The sequence below is a fragment of the Amblyraja radiata genome, chromosome 32 (genome assembly GCF_010909765.2).
Source record: "Amblyraja radiata isolate CabotCenter1 chromosome 32, sAmbRad1.1.pri, whole genome shotgun sequence".
Taxonomy (NCBI): Eukaryota; Metazoa; Chordata; class Chondrichthyes; order Rajiformes; family Rajidae; genus Amblyraja; species Amblyraja radiata.
This window is the reverse complement of record NC_045987.1, coordinates 10,138,368-10,152,594: the sequence shown is the minus strand read 5'-3', so window position 1 is coordinate 10,152,594 and position 14,227 is coordinate 10,138,368. Positions and strand designations below refer to the sequence as shown.

The 14,227-nt window shown below is 40.0% G+C and overlaps 1 protein-coding gene across 2 annotated transcripts in view; it reads left to right on the top strand.

The window, feature by feature from the left end:
- col27a1 (collagen type XXVII alpha 1 chain) overlaps window positions 1-14,227 on the top strand; it is a 323,681-nt gene that overhangs the window by 17,675 nt on the left and 291,779 nt on the right. For both annotated transcript variants that reach the window (XM_033048904.1, XM_033048906.1), the window contains exon 2: window positions 11,307-11,377. In XM_033048904.1, the coding sequence (XP_032904795.1) occupies window positions 11,307-11,377 (71 nt within the window). The remainder of the gene's footprint in view (window positions 1-11,306; window positions 11,378-14,227) is intronic.

Below are 14,227 nucleotides of genomic sequence, written 5' to 3'. Positions count from 1 at the left end.
AATAGCGACTGACATGCAAATTCACTGTGCTCCTTGTTCAGAAATGTGGCATGTTATGCATGACCAACATTCGAGAAGAGGTACTAATTTCCACTGGGCTGAAGAGAGTACATTGGAGAGGACATGGGTTAGAGTTGGGGTGGAAGATTGCAACCTTCCTGTTTCGACGAATGCAATCAACCCGGCTTGCACAATCAAATAAGATCAAATAGAACAAGTTGTCCTACAACTTTAGGCTGTGCACGCCATATGCAAGAAGAAGGGTTAGAGTTCTAAATCCTATACAGTTAACCTTGTTGCTTGTTCAATACTGTACAATATTCATCCAAATAATTACTATACTATGTTCTACCAAACCATGACCTTGGAAATACTATCAAACCAATTGTTTTTTGCACAAACCTTCTGTACTTGCACTTTCAAAGATGGGACTTTGGCTGGAAATATCACTAAGAAATTTCATCACATGACATTTGCCTGATTGCCTTTGTCACTCTACCTGCTTCTGTTGTTAGCTGCCCACGGGTTCATTTTCTTAGCATACCTATCCTCAAATCATTGTTACCGTGAAAAACTTTTCATTATTCAACTGAATAATTTTTCAGACTTTTTGTTCCCAACTTCAAAATTTTTACAACTTATAGACAAAATGTCTCGTGATATTTTTAATGCTTGTATTATTTTTTTATTTGAGTTATTCCCAGTAGTATCTTGGAGATTAATATTCAATCCTGAGCACTCCAGGACCATCCTAGAGGCTCGACTATCTTGATATTTCCTATTTTTGATCCATATGGCAGGTCGATACTTTGTAAATGTCTATTAACGTTTGAAATATGGAATAAAAACAAATGATAGAAATACTCAGCAGGCGAAGTGGAATCTGTAGATGGAGAAACAGAATTAACATTTCACATCAAGGACTTTAATCGGAATCTCACATTTAATGAAATGTCATCAACCTGAGATGTTAACTCTGTTGCACTCTACAGATGACGCCTGATGTAGAACATAGAACAGTACAGCACAGCAACAGGTCCTCCTCCTGTGGTGAAAGCGATGGCAAATTAAACTAATCTCATTTGCCTGCATATGATTCATACTCCTCCATTCCTTGCATATTTATGTGTCCATCTGAAAAACCATCTTAACTGCCACTATCGTATCTGCGTCCAACACGCAGTGCATTCCAGGTACCTAACGCTCTCTGCGTAAAACATTTGTCCTGCACATATCCTTTACACTTTCCTGCTTTCAGTATAAAAATATGCCATCTATTATTTGACATTTACACCTTGGAGGAAAAAAACGATTCAGGGCTCTCATAATCTCATAACCTGCTGTATATTCTTAGGACTTGCTGGTAAAATACATTTATTGCTCATCTTCAGTTGTCCAGACAAATTTGTGATGGGTATGATCCACATCATATTGCTCCCATATTCCCTTGTATTTCTATTTAACATGATTTAAACCTAAAAGATTTTGACCTTTGGACCATCTTGACTGATACAGGCAAATGATGGAGACTCCTGTCGTATCTTTGGATGAGTCCTAGTTGTCATTATTTTACTGATGGGAGAAAACCTGCTGCTTGTCATTGAATCCACATTATACAAGTGTTTAGCTTTACCAGATTTTAATCATAGTTCCTAAAAGGATATTCTGACATTCGTTATAGGGATTCCTTTGAAAAATAGCAAAGTTGGAACCATATGTGGTGACCATGTGTGGGTTTAATCTTAACAACTGGTACACTGTTTTAATAATTTGAGAACATCATATTTTAACCAAGGTTTATTAGGAACTTCCTGTTATCAAATTCTTGATTTCTTTCACAAATGGACCTACCAACTATGAACATGCGTGAGTGCATAGTTGAAGTCATTGGCACTCACTTTTTTCCAATTAAAAGGCTCGTATACCGTTGCAATTTATGATACTTTAAGCATTGAGTCTTTTGTATACAACAGTGATGAAACCTCTGTCACAGTCCTGGCTCAAGTCAGTTTTTTTTTTGGCTGGCTTCTCTTCTACTTATGTGCTATCTTGAGTGTTTTTTCTTTGCTGCCCAGTTAATTTGACTCCAGATGGCAATTTACATTTTTCTTAACTGCCACCATCTCATTTTTCCAGATTATTAGGCCTCACTGTAAGTTGTGATTTATAGTCATACAGCGTGGAAACAGGCCCTTTGGCCCAACTTGCCCACCCTGACCAACATGCCCCATATACACTAGTCCCACCCTGCCTGTGTTTGGCCCATATCCCTCAAAACCTATCATATCCATGCACCTGTCTAAATGTTTCTTAAACGCGAAAGTATCTGCCTCAGCTACCTCCTCTGGCAGCTGGTTCCATGCACCAGCCAATCTTTGTGTAAAAAAGTTACCCCTCAGGTTCCTATTAAATCTTTCCCCCCCTTGCCTTAAACCTATGACCTCTGGTTCTCAATTCCCCTACTCGAGGCAAAAGACTGTATTTACCCGATCAATTCCTTTCTTAATTTTGTACGTCTGTATAAGATCACCCCTCATCCGCCTGCATTCCAAGGAGTAAAATCCTAGCCAGCTCAACCTCCCCCTATAACTCAGGCTCTCGAGTCCTGGCAAAATCCTCATAAATTTCTGCGCCCTTTCCAGCTTGACAACAATGTTCTAGCAATATTTTGGGTTACAATTCATCAGTTATAAAACTCCCAAGAATCATACATGCTGTTTCTATTGTACAGTCCAGGACAAGGGGTCACAGCTTAAGGATAAGGGGGAAATCCTTTAAAACCGAGATGAGAAGAACTTTTTTCACACAGGGAGTGGTGAATCTCTGGAACTCTCTGCCACAGAGGGTAGTCGAGGGCAGTTCATTGGCTATATTTAAGAGGGAGTTAGATGTGGCCCTTGTGGCTAAGGGGATCAGAGGGTATGGAGAGAAGGCAGGTACGGGATACTGAGTTGGATGATCAGCCATGATCATATTGAATGGCGGTGCAGGCTCGAAGGGCCGAATGGCCTACTCCTGCACATATTTTCTATGTTTCTATGTCATTCACTCTGAATCAGCAATTTGATTTTCCTTTTACAGCCTTCTTGCATCCTAAAGGGCCTGTCCCACTTTCACGACCTAAGTCACGACCTCTGCCGAGTTTGCCCTTGACTCATACTCGCAGCATGATCGTCACGAGGTTGTAGAAGGTCGTAGGAGGTCGTAGGTAGGTCGTAGCAGGCCATGATGCTAGTCATAGGTCCTCATGGCATCAAATACATTGGGGCGTTTATCTAGCATGATGAAAAATATCCACAAGTAAAAAAGGTCGTGAATTAGGTCATGAAAGTGGGACAGCCGCTTTACACCTGCAAGCAGCCCCTTCTTCATCTTAATCATTGCTTTTCAAGCATTATTTGTGGTCTTTCTTTCCGACATAAGGGACCTGTTTTTCATATTTTTCTCCCTCAGTAACTTCAACTTTTTGTCTCTCATTGCCTTAAAACAAAATAGGTGACCCCCATGTTACGGCTGCTCGAGCTACAGAAATCCACCCTTACGGAATTCATAAAGCACCACCCAGAATTGGAAACGGGAAGTGGTTAAATAAGCAGAGATGGATAATGAGAAACCTTCCTTCCCATTTTCATATTTAATCTAAATGTGCCCATCTGCATGGCTTAACTTCCTTTAGTAGAAGGCTGTTTGTATTTTGAAGATAAACCAATTTTAGGAGGCGGTGGGGGTCTTTAATTATATGTGTATGTAGTTCCTGAGATTCCTGGTCCTGAGATGCAAGCAATTTTGTATAGTTGAAGAGTAGATAAATCAAGCTAGCAATGTCCTGCGGGTTCAGAAATGATTTCTTGACTGACCCTGTGAAATTATTTCTTGATAGACGTTGTCCAAACTTTGCAGGAAGTTCTGTTAGAAATTAAGTGGGACATGGAGGGAGGGAGTAGAAACTTGACTGTTCTGAATTTTGGAACTGTGATTTGCTATTTGCACTTTAGAGGTCTCCATGGTTATATGATTGTGTGTGAAGTTTACAGTGTAATGTCTTGGAACCTAGATGAAAAAGACCCATGAAAAAGACAGGAGAGAGAAGATCCGTAAAAAGATCAATGCATGAATTTCTGTACTGGATCCTCCCGTTTCATTTTCTGCTTGTAAGCAGGGAGTAGAAGCATAGGCAGGTGATGACAAATAAAGAAAGATGACAAATAGAGAAAGATCTGAATGTAAGTAAATATAAAGAGCATGGAGCTAGTTTGGAAGTCTACATAAAAGGAATCGTAAGTTTTCTATTAGCATGCAAATAATAAACTGGTAGTATGAGATGGGGTAAAAGATATGCATATGGTGGCAGAGAGCATGGCAAAGATGCCACATGCCATTTCTCGATTGGTCTTTACTAAAGAAAATGTGGGGTAATGTTCCCAAAGTATGAACACTAGACCCATTGCTATTAATTAATCAAGTGATTTAAAACACCATTTCTGTAGTTGCAGATGATACAGTTTGTTAATCTACTCCTGCCGATACATTTAATATCACCGGATTTGAGAGCAAAAGAGGCACCAACAGACTGAAGCCATTGTTACATTCATAAGTGCTAATTGGTATTGATCAGAATTATATTTAGTTATTTTTACCAGTACTTTCTTGTTTTTTGCGGATTTATGCCGTATGAAAATTTAAGACATTTTAGTTTTAATCATTCTTCTGTGCAACCTAAGATGGCGCACAAGCCAGGCGACTCTGCGTGCTGGTCCCAGAAGTGGATCTGCTAAACTAAACTAAACTTTGGCCCTGTGAGGGTAAATGCACCTCTTGGCTTTTTGTGAAAACCACATTACTATTTTCATGTTTTATTCAAAATGATAGATTAAAAACAGGTTTCAGCCACGGTTTAATAGTGGCACTTACTTGTGAATCAGATGACATGTTTGGATCAAATCTGACTGTCAATAAGGTCAGTGAAATTCTCTTTGGTGTGCTATCTATCTAATATCTATCTCTCAGTGATTCCCATTGACACCAGTTTTGCCAGAGCTCATGAATACTGTACTTGCTCAGCTGTCACCTTGATATCACGATTTTCATCTCATCTCTGAAGTACAGCTTTTTTGTCCATATTTCGATCAAGGCTGAAATGAGGTCTCGCCCTGGAAAAACAAAGACTGTTGATGAATGTGAAGCAGTACTGATTCATGTGATGATGGATAATGACAGTAATCAGCAAGAGATTTCCTTTTCCGTAATTGATCTTGATGCATTTAGACCATAGTTCTGGAATCTATGTTATTTATTCCCATAGATTGACACAAAAAGCTGGAGTAACAGCGGGACAGGCAACATCTCTGGAGAGAATGAATGGGTGACGTTTCGGGTTGAGACCCTTGTTCAGACTGGTTAGGGATAAGGGAAACGAGATGTGATGTGGAGAGATAAAGAATAATGAATGAAAGATATGCAAAAAAGTAACAATGATAAAGGAAACGGGCCATTGTAAGCTGTTTGTTGGGTGAAAATGAGAAGCTAGTGCGACTTGGGTGCGGGAGGCATAGAGAGAGAGAGGGAATGCCGGGGCTACTTGAAGTGAGGGAAATCAATATTCATACCACTGGGCTGTCACTCCTTTTGCCGCTGGGACAAGACATGCCTTGGAATCATGTTGAAATAGCCTGAATATTGATTGAAAGTTCTAATTCTGTGAGTCCATCCTTCCGTCTTCTCTGCTCCCAGGTGTAAAGTCCTAGCCTGCCCTGGCAACATCCTCGTAAATCTTTTCTGCATTCTTTCCAGCTTAATGGCATGTTTCCTCTAGCAAGGTGATTAAAACTGAATGCAATGCTCCAATTGTGGCCTCACCAATGTCTTGTACAACTGCAACCTAACATCTGAACTTTTATACTCAGTGCCCTACTGATGAAGGCCAGTGTTCTAAAAGCCTTCTGGCCTGTGACATAGAGCAACATTTCTGTTCCTAAATATTATTAGTGAACGAGATATGTTTTAATGATAAGTACAGTAGCTGTATGTCTTTGGTTATACGGATGACCTTGGGTTTTTTTTTTACACTAGTATTGGGGTTACTAATTTATTGATTTTTTGATTATTATATATTATCTGTATGTATTGTGTTACAGGTCTCATGCTGTTGCAACTAAGAATGTCATTGTTCTGTTATCAAGACATATGACAATTAAATAATCTTCTCTCTTGACAAGATTGAACCATTATATAATTACTGCGATTATTTGTTTTAAAGACCTGAATTATTTAATTTGTCAAATTTACATTCCATTGTTGTTTTAATGCACTTAAACTCACATCTTTGGATCGTTAGACTATGCCTCTAAATACTTGGACCAGTAATTGAACCTTGATTCTATCATCCCAATCAATTTCCATCGACTAACACGCTCCTCTGCCTGGCAGAGCTTGGCCCAGCGACCAACAATTGCTCTTTTGACTCTTCTCACTTTCTTCAAGTTGAAGGTGCAGCTGTGGGCACTCACATGGGCCCCAGCTATGCCGACCTTTTACATTGAACAGTCCTGGTTCCAAATGTAAACTGACACCATACCCAACTCTTTCTCCAACCTCATCGATCACAGCATCAGGGTTGCCTCCTGCAACCGTGCAGAACACATTGATTTCATTAACTTCGCCACTAACTTCCACCCAGCCGTATAAATTCACTTGGACTCTGAACCCCTCTCCCCTTTCTTGATCTTTCTCACCATCACGGGATAGACTATCGACTTGCGTCTAACCCACAAACTCCCATAGTTATCTGGACTACACTTCCTCCCACCCTGCCTCTTGCAAAGACACTATCCCCTACTCTCAATGTATCTGTCTCCGCTGCAACTGCTCCCAAGATGAGGCTTTTTATTCTGGGACATCCAAAATGTCCCCTGTCTTTAGTAAATGTGGTTTCCCCCCTGCAGTCATAGATGGATTCCTCACCTGGGTCTCCTCTGTGTCCCGTAGTTGCTCTCACTTCTGCTCCCTCCAGGCAAAATAAGGATAAAGTTCCCCTGGTTCTCGCCTTTTACCCCACCAGCCACTACATCCAACACATCATCTTCCAACACATCTGTCACCTCAAACATGATCTCACCATGTCTTGTCTCCTCAGCCCCTTCTGCCTTCCTTCCATAGAGACTACTCCCTCTGCAACTCCTTGATTCACTCATCTGCTCCCATCCAAGTCACCCCCTCTCCAGATACTTTCCCCGGCAACTACAGAAGATGTAACAGTCATCCCTCTACTTCCTTCCTCACATTCATCCAGGGATGTCAACATTCCTTCCAGGTGAGACAGTGGTTCATGTGCGCCTCCTCTGACCACAACTACTGCACCCCGTGTACCCGATGTGGCTCCCTCTACATTGGCGAGAACAAACACAGACTTGGCAACCATTTTGCCGAACACTTGTGCTCGGTCCACCAAGTACTATTGGATTACCCGGTTGATAACCATTTTAAGTTCTCTTCTCATTCCCATACTGACCTTTCTGTCTCGGGCCACTCCATTGCCAGATTGAGACCACATGCAAACTGGGGGAACAGCACCTCCTATTCCACTTGGGTAGCTTACAACCCAATGGTATGAACATTGAATTTTCCAATTTTAGGTTACTACAAAACTCCCCTCCCTCCCCCCTTTCCCCCCCACCACACCTTTCTATACACCCTCCCCTCATCCCTATGCACCACCTGGACTCACACCTATTTCTCCTCTCTCTTCCTCTCTATCCACTTACATTCCTTCCTCTAGCTTCACAGTTCACAACTCTTAAATACTTTTGTCTCGGACCTATCTTTTCATTTCTGGCCTTTATCCACCCATCTGTCCATATAAAGCTCCCCTCACCTGTATCCGCCTCTTACCTGCCAGGCTTTGTCCTGCCGCTCCTTTCTTCCAGTTTTCTTTCCCTCCCCCTCCCCCACAACTAGTTTGAAGAGGAGTCCTGCCCCAAAATGCCACCTATCCATGTTCTCCAGGGATGCTACTTCAGCACTTTGTGTCTTTTTTGGTAAACCAACAACTGCAGTTCCTTATTTTTACATTCTCCCAGTCTTCCTTGTCTTCTTCAGATTACATTTCCATAACTATTGCCATGAGTCAGTGGAAGTGATCTGATGTCACAAAATCGAGATATCTCTATGTTATCTTTCTCATTCCAATAGTACAAAAGGTCCAGATTTGACCAGTGACTAGTCATTTGTTTTTTCTGCATTTGATATGCATATGAACTTTTGTTTCCTAAAGGTTTGATAATGAAACTCACAGTCATAGAGAGTTGCAGAGCCATATAGCACAGAAACACACTTTGGCCCAACCTGCCCATGACGACTAAAATGCCCCGTGTAAGCTAGCTCCATTTGCTTGCATTTTGTCATTTTCCTCTTATCCTTTCTCATCCATGAATTTTTTGTTTATTTGTTTAGTTCATCTTTTTTACATAAATGGTCCACTTTGTTAACTGCATATTAAAAATTACAAAAAACTTTCTTCTCCAATTTGAAAATAAAAATTTGGATAAGTATTTGTGATCAATTTCAAGCATTTCTTGCAACTTCGCAGAGCACCCACAATGGCAGCTGGTCATGATTTGTATTTTCTGTTGTCTATTCAAAATGCTTGAAATGTGTAGCTGCAACATCTGTCTGGGCTTCAACTCCCCCACCAAGTGGGACAAACTAAAAAACAAATTGATGGAATAAAACTCTTAGAAGTCCCATTGGACTGATCTGGCACACATCCAAACTGTCAGTAAACCTCCTTCAGTGCCTTCCTTTGCATTTCCAGATTTAATTTGTTTTTTTTCCAACTAACTAAAAAACTACAAGAAAAAAGTGTGACCATTACAGGAAATTCAATCTGTATGAAAGACGTATTATCACAAGTAAATTTTGTAGAGATGAGAAAGAGAATTAGTGAATGAAACCTAGAAATCTTGATTAACTAACTTGATTTCTTTGACATGGTAACAGCAAGGGTCAATGCAGGTAATGCAATGGTGAATCCAGTGGAATGAAAGGGCAGCATAAAATTACCTTAATGACAAGAAACTGAATTGCAGTGAGCAGTTATTTTTCAGGTTGGAGAAAGGTAGACAATGGTCCGCAAGGATTGAGTATTACTTGATATATTCATGTATTGAATGATTGGAGTGCCAATTTATAATTTGTAAATTTGAAAATAAAAGTAATCCCAGAATATAGATAGAAGCTTGATGTATAGATGTGTGAAGTGGTCAATTTTGCAAGAGAAAGTGAAGAAAGTCAGTATAAATTGGTGCAATGTAAAGGGGATAAAAGAATCTAAAACCATTGTATGTATGGATATCTGTAAATCTTTCCGTGGCAGGATAGGTTGAAATAGAGATTGAAAAACAATAAAATACGATACGATAAGATAGAACTTTATTCATCTCTGGAGGGAAATTGGTCTGTCAACAGTCATAACACAAAACAAGGTACACGAAAACTTGAAAATAAAATGAACTTAAAAGTGTGCACAGCGCTTTAACCGGAACGAACAGACAAACAAACGCAGCCTTATCCCTTGGGCAGCGGATTCTAAAACAAGTGCCCCCCACACTGGGTCCCCCTTTGTTCTCCCACCGTCCCTCCACGTCAGGTCCTCCATTGTTCTTCACGGTGGTCCCCGACACGCCGGGTCCCCTTGTCTTCCCCTCCCCCCCTCACGCTCATCGACTGCTGATCGCAGGTCGATCGCGAGGCCCCACCGCCACCGCCGAGGTTCCCGCTGAGGCTCCAGTTGCCACCGAGGAACAATATATTTCCTAAGCTGTTCTGATATGTTGGAGAATTAAATATGGAAAGCTGACACAAGTTTTGAAAGGAAAATATTTATGTTGAACTTCCACAATGCACACAGGTTTGACTACTGCTGTTACAGAATTCAAATCTATTTCTAGTCATGGCACAATCGGAAATAATATAAAGAAAGCCCTTCGTGAAGGTACAGAAAGGATCTAGTGAAATGGTCCTGAGCATGAAAGAGATTAGTTATTTGGCGAGACTGAAGAAGCTGGCATATTCCTCAGAACAAAGAATTATAAATTATTTAAAAGAGGTCTTCAAATTTATTTAGGCACCAGACCAAATGCATAAAAAATGTGTGCAGGGTTGAGAACTTGAGGATGTTAAGATTAAATGGGTTGATACTAGAAACATACCTTATTTCTTGGCAAGTTTTTGATTCACTTCAAAATTCAGTGGTCATACCACTGACTGCAATTTCCTTGGTCCGGCAGTAACCAAGTGTCGGTGAGAGCCTATCTTGCTAATGCAAAGTGCCTCAGAATGCAGTGCCAAGACATGGGCTGTGGTAGGACCTCAATGATGCTCAGAGGACATCTCAGCCCCAAAACACCTTGGAAAACTTGAACAGCTTTCAAAGGCCAGCCCTGCATTTTCTGGCTGTTAAAATTGTGAAAACTAATATCTTCATCATAAATCAAACAATGTTTAATTAAAAAAAGAGAAAGTATTATAAATACAAATGCTTTAAATAATTTTGAAATTAAATTCTTCAAAAATAACCTCCCTTCTCCTTTGCTTTATTATCCATAACCATAAAATCCCTGTTAATGTTAGTGCATCACAAGTTCTGCACGAGTTCTTGCCTGGGTCTGTTAATTTTAAGGAACCACTGCAACTATAAGATAGGCATGAGCTACTTATTAACTACCAGTGGAGACCATAGAAATTTGTATTTTTGATAACAATGCTAATATATATTACTAATCTTCAGAAATGTATCAATGTGCTACCCATTTCATCAACCTAAAAAGTCCCAGTTCCAGTCCTAATTATGGTTCCAGAATACTATTTCTGTTCTTAAATGAGACTTCAAAATTAATTCAACTTTTTTGTTTATGAAAAATGGTGACTGAGAGCTTATGTCAATGAAATTCATCAGAGAGTAAATATGCAAGAAAGGACAGTTGCAAAATATGTTTCCAAATTAGGAAATGAGAATTATATATTAATGTCATAAAACATAACCAACACATGGAATCAACTTTTACCTATGTTGATTGTGTTAAAACTCTGAACTGATTCAGGAACATTTAGGAATGTAATTTGTTTTACTGGTAGTTATCCTAGAATTGGGGGCCTGCTTATATTGTTGATTATATCTTGTTAGGGGAAAAAATATCCAAAGGAATGTAACACTAATGCACTGACATGACTTATAATGAGAATTGATAAATGTAGTTTATTTTTCAAAGTTTCTAATATATTCTATCAATCTTTTCTAATCTAATCCTTAGGAGAGCCCTAATCCTCTGTGCTGTATTGTACTGTACTTGTTGCCTGGGACTTGGACAAGTACTGCCTGAAGGTAAGAAGTATTTCATTAATGCAAAAACGGCAGATCTGAAATGAAACCAAAAAGTGCAGGACATATTGAGGCATTTAGGGGGAGGGAAATAAAATCAATTTTACAAATTCTTTACCTTCTTTACCTTGGAGTTCCGCAGCGGTCGGTGCTGGGGCCGCTACTCTTCACGTTATATATTAATGATTTGGACAAGGGGATTGAAGGTATTGTGGCCAAGTTTGCGGAAGATACGAAAATAGGTGGAAGGGCAGGTAGTGTAGAGAAAGCAGGGACTCTGCAAAAGGACTTGGGCAGGTTCGAAGAGTGGACAGAGAAATGGCAGATGGAATATAGTGCAGCAAAGTGTGGAGTCATGCATTTTGGAAGTAGAAATAAAGGCATAGTCTATTTTCTAAACGGGGAGATTCCAGAAATCGGAGGTGCAAAGGGACTTGGGTGCTGGTGCAGGATTCCCAAAAAGTTAATCTGCAAGTCGACTCAGTAGTAAAGAAAGCAAACGCAATGCTAGCATTTATTTCAAGAGGTATACAAAAATAAGGATGTAATGCTGAAGCTCTATAAGGCACTGGTAAGGCCACATTTGGAATATTGGAAGCAATTTTGGGCACCATATCTGAGGAAGGATGTGCTGGCTCTGGAGAGGGTCCAGTAGAGATCCCAGTGCGTAGAATAACCTATGAGAGCGTTTGTCAGCACTGGGCCTGTACTCGCTAATTTAGAAGAATGAGGAGGGACCTCATTGAAACATACAGAATAGTGAAAGGCTTGGATAGAGTGGATGTGGAGAAGATATTTCCACTAGTGGGAGAGTCTAGGACTAGAGGTCATAGCCTCAGAATTAAAGGACATTCTTTTAGGAAGGAGGTGAAGATAATATTTTTTAGTCAAAGGGTGGTGAATCTGTAGAATTCTTCGTTACAGCAGGCTGCGGAGGCCAAGTCAGTGGATATTTTTAAGGCAGTATAGATAGATTCTTGATCAGTTGTTTTTGAAATTACTTGCTCTGATCTTCCCTGCAATGCTTTGCTAGGAATTTTGCACAATAATGATGCAGAAATTATGTCAGGTACACAAACATAACTAGATTCAGGAATGGTTATACGTTTCTAAGTCAGGATGGCGTGTGACTCAAAACCTGCAGTTGGTGGTGTTTTCATGTGTTTAATGACCTTACTGGTGGAGGTTGTAAATTTGGGACATGCAGTCACCGAAACATAACTACATTGCATTTTATAGATGGTACGCACTAGAGGACTATTGCACCTGTGGTGAAAGGGGAGATTGTTAGGGTGTTGAAAAGGATGTTAGTCAAATGGACTGGTTTCCCCTGGACAGCAAGCTTTTTGAATGTTGCTAGTTCTGTACTCAGCTGGACAAGTGAAGCAAATTAATCATTGGATTCTTGACTTGTTCCATGTTGACAGCGAAGGGCATTTAGGAGTTGAAAGGTGAGTCTCTCATCATTTAAAAACCAATATATGGCCCACACTTAGAACCACTGTATTTTAGATGGTGATCTAGGTGTGTTTCTAGTCAGTGAATTGGTGGCAATGCCATTGAATGTCATGTGTTAGATCCTCTCTGGAGATGGTGGCTTGGCATTTGTACCTACCTTTGCTAGATGCTAATATGATCTGTGATTTTTGTGGTCATCAATGAATATCCTCAGTTCTTACCTTATAAGATAACTCTATGAAAAGCTGGAGATGTTTAAGTCAGAACAATGTTTTGAACTTCTGCATTGATGTTCTGGGGCCGAGATGATTAGCTACCAACAGTTAGAATCATTGGTACTACAACACATTACTTAGGATTCTGTGTTCAAAATACAACCATCTCTTGTAATGTAACATTTGACTGCAAATAGAATATTTTCCACCTGATGCCTATTCGCTACAGGGCTCCTTAGACAAATGTTGATATCGATATGAATTTCACTGTACCTTAATTGGTACATGTGACAATAAACTGACCTTGAAACCTTGAATCATTCTTCCCCCTTCCTCTCACATTTCAATGAAAGTCAGCTTCTCTGTCCACATTTAAACAAAGGGTGTAATGGGTTCTGGAGCTGCATGGTTTTTCATTGAAGCAGAGACAACAACCTGGCTGCTCAACACCCGGCTTAAGATTTGGTTTATGTTTCATTCACAAGAAGAAGAGGATGGTTCCAGTGAAAATGCAAAACTGACAATCATTGAGCAAGTAGACTAAAATACTGGAGAAATTCAGCAGGTGAGGCAGCATCGATGGAGCGAAGGAATAGGTGACGTTTCAGGTCGAGACCCTTCTTCAGTCTGAAGAAGGGTCTCGACCCAAAACGTCACCTATTCCTTCACTACATAGATGCTGCCTCACCTGCTGAGTTTCTCCAGCATTTTTGTCTACCTTCGATTTTTCCAGCATCTGCAGTTCCTTCTTAAACATCAATGAGCAAGTTATTAGTTCACATATTTTCACATTGGCTCACACTGGATTAATTACCATTGTTCGGCTTCTCAGTGGTATGTTTTTGTGCTACAGTAAATGCTGCAAACTAATGGGGTCACTTTGCAATTCTGGATTATTGACAGCTTTGCTTACAGCTTCAATTTAGGTTTAGGTTCATTATTACTAAGGTACAGTGAAAAGCTTTGTTTTGCATGCTATCTAACAGATCATATATAACATACTTAGATATAATCAGTTCAAACTCAAGCACAGCAGATAGAGCAATGGGGAAGATACAGAGTGAAGAATATGGTTCTCAGCATTGTCAGTTCCACAGACAAAGTCCAATGGCCTTATTGGGGTGGAGGTGAATCGAACAGTAACATTGCTAAATCAAACAATTTAAATTTAAATCATATC